The 5000-nt window shown below is 54.4% G+C and overlaps 1 protein-coding gene across 1 annotated transcript in view; it reads left to right on the plus strand.

The window, feature by feature from the left end:
• Positions 1-241: 241 nt before the first annotated feature.
• The window catches only part of LOC133339330 (zinc finger MYM-type protein 2-like), a gene marked incomplete at its 3' end in the record, with an annotated part of 7414 nt that continues 2655 nt past the window's right edge, over positions 242-5000 (plus strand). The window contains exons 1-4 of the mRNA XM_061547445.1: positions 242-389; positions 1242-1426; positions 2743-2926; positions 4199-4261. Of these exons, the coding sequence (XP_061403429.1) occupies positions 242-389; positions 1242-1426; positions 2743-2926; positions 4199-4261 (580 nt within the window). The remainder of the gene's footprint in view (positions 390-1241; positions 1427-2742; positions 2927-4198; positions 4262-5000) is intronic.

Genomic DNA, 5000 nt, shown 5'->3' on the forward strand with positions numbered 1-5000 from the left:
CCCACCCACACACACTCACTCACTCACCCACCCACCCACTCACCCACTCACCCACCACTCACCACCCACTCACTCACTCACCCCACTCAGTCACTCACCCACTCACCCACCCACCCACCCACTACCTCACTCACCCACCCACCCACTCACCCACTCACCCACCCACTCACCCACCCACTCACTCACTCACCCACCCACTCACCCACCACCCACTCACCGCCTGTGTCTACCCCCCCAGGAGATGATGTTTCAGTTCTGCAGCTGGAGTTGTTGTGACGAGTACAAGCGCTCCGCCCTGGTGTTGGCTGTGTGCGACTTCTGCAAGAACGGGAAGCTGCTCCACGAACAGGCGGCCTACCTGGGGGAGACCCGCTCCTTCTGTACAGACCGTGAGTCACACACAACCTGGTCTGTGTGGAGTGTGTGGAGTGTGTGGTCTGTGTGGTCTGTGTGGAGTGTGTGGTCTGTGTGGTCTGTGTGGAGTGTGTGGAGTGTGTGGAGTGTGTGGAGTGTGTGGAGTGTGTGGAGTGTGTGGAGTGTGTGGTCTGTGTGGAGTGTGTGGAGTGTGTGGTCTGTGTGGAGTGTGTGGAGTGTGTGGAGTGTGTGGAGTGTGTGGAGTGTGTGGTCTGTGTGGTCTGTGTGGAGTGTGTGGTCTGTGTGGAGTGTGTGGAGTGTGTGGTCTGTGTGGTCTGTGTGGTCTGTGTGGAGTGTGTGGAGTGTGTGGAGTGTGTGGAGTGTGTGGAGTGTGTGGAGTGTGTGGTGTGTGTGGAGTGTGTGGAGTGTGTGGACTGTGTGGAGTGTGGAGCGTGCGGTGTGTGTGGAGTGTGTGGAGTGTGTGGAGTGTGTGGAGTGTGTGGAGTGTGGAGTGTGGTCTGTGTGGAGTGTGTGGAGTGTGTGGTCTGTGTGGTCTGTGTGGAGTGTGTGGAGTGTGTGGAGTGTGTGGAGTGTGTGGAGTGTGTGGAGTGTGTGGAGTGTGTGGTCTGTGTGGAGTGTGTGGAGTGTGTGGTCTGTGTGGAGTGTGTGGAGTGTGTGGAGTGTGTGGAGTGTGTGGAGTGTGTGGTCTGTGTGGAGTGTGTGGAGTGTGCGGACTTTGGTTATTCAGCTCGACCTCACCTACCCCCCCCCACCTACCCCTCCACCCCCCCCTCCCCCCCCACCTACCCCCCCACCCCCCCTACCCCACCCCCACCCCCCCCACCCCCCCCACTACCCCCCACCCCCCCCACTACCTCCCCCCCCAGTGTGCCGCATGTTCTACGAACAGGAGCTGACGAACCGCCTGGGCAAGATGGCCACGACGTGTGCGCACTGCCGCCAGCTGTGCCGCCAGCTCAGCTTCCGGGACGTGTCGCGGCAGGCGGCCGCCACGCCCAGGGACTTCTGCAGCCAGGCCTGCCAAGTGGCCTTCATGATGGTGCACTACAAGGTGGGGGGGGGGGGGGCTTCAGCTAGGCCTCAGCTAGGCCTCAGCTAGGCCTCAGCTAGGCCTCAGCTAGGCCTCAGCTAGGCTTCAGCCAGGCCTCAGCTAGGCCTCAGCTAGGCCTCAGCTAGGCCTCAGCCAGGCCTCAGCTAGGCTTCAGCTAGGCCTCAGCTAGGCTTCAGCTAGGCTTCAGCTAGGCCTCAGCTAGGCCTCAGCTAGGCCTCAGCTAGGCTTCAGCTAGGCCTCAGCTAGGCCTCAGCTAGGCCTCAGCTAGGCCTCAGCTAGGCTTCAGCTAGGCCTCAGCTAGGCTTCAGCTAGGCTTCAGCTAGGCCTCAGCTAGGCCTCAGCCAGGCCTCAGCTAGGCTTCAGCTAGGCTTCAGCTAGGCCTCAGCTAGGCCTCAGCCAGGCCTCAGCTAGGCTTCAGCTAGGCCTCAGCTAGGCCTCAGCTAGGCCTCAGCCAGGCCTCAGCTAGGCTTCAGCTAGGCTTCAGCTAGGCCTCAGCTAGGCCTCAGCTAGGCCTCAGCCAGGCCTCAGCTAGGCTTCAGCTAGGCCTCAGCTAGGCTTCAGCTAGGCTTCAGCTAGGCCTTAGCCAGACCTCAGGCCTCTGCTAGACTTTGTCTCTCTTGATCTGTCTCTCTCTGTGTCTCTGTGTGTGTAGCTGTATCCGTGCGACGCGTGTGGAAAGAAGTCCACGGCGCTCACCGTGTCTGTCTGTGTGTGTCTCTGTGTCTGTGTGTGTCTCTGTGTGTGTGTCTGTGTGTCTCTGTGTGTCCTGTGTGTGTGTGTCTCTGTGTCTCTGTGTCTCTGTGTGTGTGTCTCTGTGTGTGTCTCTGTGTGTGTCTCTGTGTGTGTGTCTGTGTGTCTCTGTGTCTTTGTGTGTGTGTGTGTGTGTCTGTGTGTCTCTCACTGCGTGTCTGTGTCTCTATCTCTCTGTGTCTCTGTGTGTGTCTCTGTGTCTCAGTGTGTGTGTGTCTCTGTGTGTGTCTCTGTGTGTCTGTGTGTCTCTGTGTGTGTCTGTGTGTCTCTGTGTGTCTGTGTCTCTGTGTGTCTGTGTGTCTCTGTGTCTCTGTGTGTGTGTCTGTGTGTCTCTGTGTGTCTCTCACTGTGTGTCTGTGTCTCTATCTCTCTGTGTCTCTGTGTGTGTCTCTGTGTCTCTGTGTGTGTGTCTCTGTGTGTGTGTCTCTGTGTGTGTGTCTCTGTGTGTGTCTCTGTGTGTCTGTGTGTCTGTGTGTCTGTGTGTCTCTGTGTATGTGTCTGTGTGTCTCTGTGTGTCTCTCACTGTGTGTCTGTGTCTCTATCTCTCTGTGTCTCTGTGTGTGCAGCTGTATCCGTGCGACGCGTGTGGGAAGAAGTCCACGCCGCTTACCGTGTCTCTGCCGTGGGCCGCTGACATGCGCCACTTCTGCGACCACGAGTGTATGGTCATCTTCTGCGCATCAACGCGCTCTAAGAAAGCTCCCCACAGACGCATCAACCCAGGAGAAAACGCCCCTTCAGAGTGGCCAGGTAGGATCTTGGTTGGACAGCGCATCCGTGCACGACAGATACGACAACGAATTGTCACTCTGTTCATCTTCTCGGTTCTTTCGGTAAAGTCGTCACGTAGAAGGGAAATAATAAAATAATACAAATTTAACATGATAAAATAGAATTCTCACGACGTTTCGGCCACAACGCAAGCAGCCGTCCTCAGGTGAAGAACAGGTCTGTCGCAAAGACAGCGTCATTCACATCATCAACATCATCAACATCATCATCAACATCATCATCATCTACATCATCAACATCATTAACATCAACATCATCATCTACATCATCAACATCATCTTTTTTTTCGATTTAAAGCTTTCGTGACTGCAGGGATTCATCTTCTTGGTTCTTTCGGTAAAGTCGTCACGTAGAAGGGAAATAATAAAATAATAAAAATAAAACATGATAAAATACAATTCTCACGACGTTTCGGCCACAACGCAAGCAGCCGTCCTCAGGTGAAGAACAGGGCTGTCGGAAAGACAGCGTCTGAATGAACACCACCAAGCTTGGCAGCGTATATACTTAAATATATACTTAAATATACGCTGCCAAGCTTGGTGGTGTTCAGAAGAACAGGTCTGTCGCAAAGACAGCGTCTGAATGAGCACCACCAAGCTTGGCAGCGTATATACTTAAATATACGCTGCCAAGCTTGGTGGTGTTCAGAAGAACAGGTCTGTCGGGAAGACAGCGTCTGAATGAGCACCACCAAGCTTGGCAGCGTATATTTAAGTATATATTTAAGTATATACGCTGCCAAGCTTGGTGGTGCTCATTCAGACGCTGTCTTTCCGACAGACCTGTTCTTCACCTGAGGATGGCTGCTTGCGTTGTGGCCGAAACGTCGTGAGAATTGTATTTAATTATGTTTTATTTATTTTATTATTTCCCTTCTACGTGACGACTTTACTGAAAGAACCAAGAAGATGTTAAGGCTGATAATACGGATGACGATGTTCATGTTGATGATGATGTTAAGGCTCATGATGATGATGTTGATGCTGATGATGTTATCGTTGATGATGTTAAGGCTGATGATGATGATGATAATGCTGATGATGATGTTGATGATTATGATGTTAATGTTGATGATGATGTTAATGATGATGATGTTAAGGCTGATGATGATGCTGATGTTGTTAATGTTGATGATGTTGTTAATGATGTTGTTAATGTTGATGTTGTTGATGTTGTTGATGTTGATGATGTTGATGATGTTGACGCTGACGTTGATGTTTGTGTCAGCGTCTGACAAGGCGATGAAGAACGTCCCGGATGTGGGGACGATGGTGCCATGTGACTTGCCTCGTGAGACTCGCACGGAGACACACGGAGACACGGGGAGACACGGAGACACGGAGACACGGGGAGACACGGAGACACGGAGAGACACACGGAGACACGGGGAGACACGGGGAGACAGGGAGACACACGGAGACACGGGGAGACACACGGAGACACGGGGAGACACACGGGGGAGACACACGGAGGAGACACAGAGACACACGGGGGAGACACAGAGACACACGGGGGAGACACAGAGACACACGGGGGAGACACAGAGACACACGGGGGAGACACGGAGACACACGGGGAGACACGGAGACACACGGAGACACACGGAGACACAGAGACACACGGGGGAGACACACGGGGGAGACACAGAGACACACGGGGAGACACAGAGACACACGGGGGAGACACACGGAGGAGACACACGGAGGAGACACAGAGACACACGGGGAGACACAGACACACGGGGGAGACACAGAGACACACGGGGGAGACACAGAGACGCACGGAGGAGACACAGAGACACACGGGGGAGACACAGAGACACACGGGGAGACACACGGGGGAGACACAGAGACACACGGAGGAGACACACGGAGGAGACACAGAGACACACGGGGGAGACACAGAGACACACGGGGGAGACACACGGAGGAGACACGGGAGAGACACAGAGACGCACGGGGGAGACACAGAGACACACGGGGGAGACACACGGGAGAGACACAGAGACACAGAGACACACGGAGGAGAC

This window comes from Lethenteron reissneri, unplaced genomic scaffold (genome assembly GCF_015708825.2).
Source record: "Lethenteron reissneri isolate LAM-NWPU_2019-01 unplaced genomic scaffold, ASM1570882v1 scaffold_184, whole genome shotgun sequence".
Taxonomy (NCBI): domain Eukaryota; kingdom Metazoa; phylum Chordata; class Hyperoartia; order Petromyzontiformes; family Petromyzontidae; genus Lethenteron; species Lethenteron reissneri.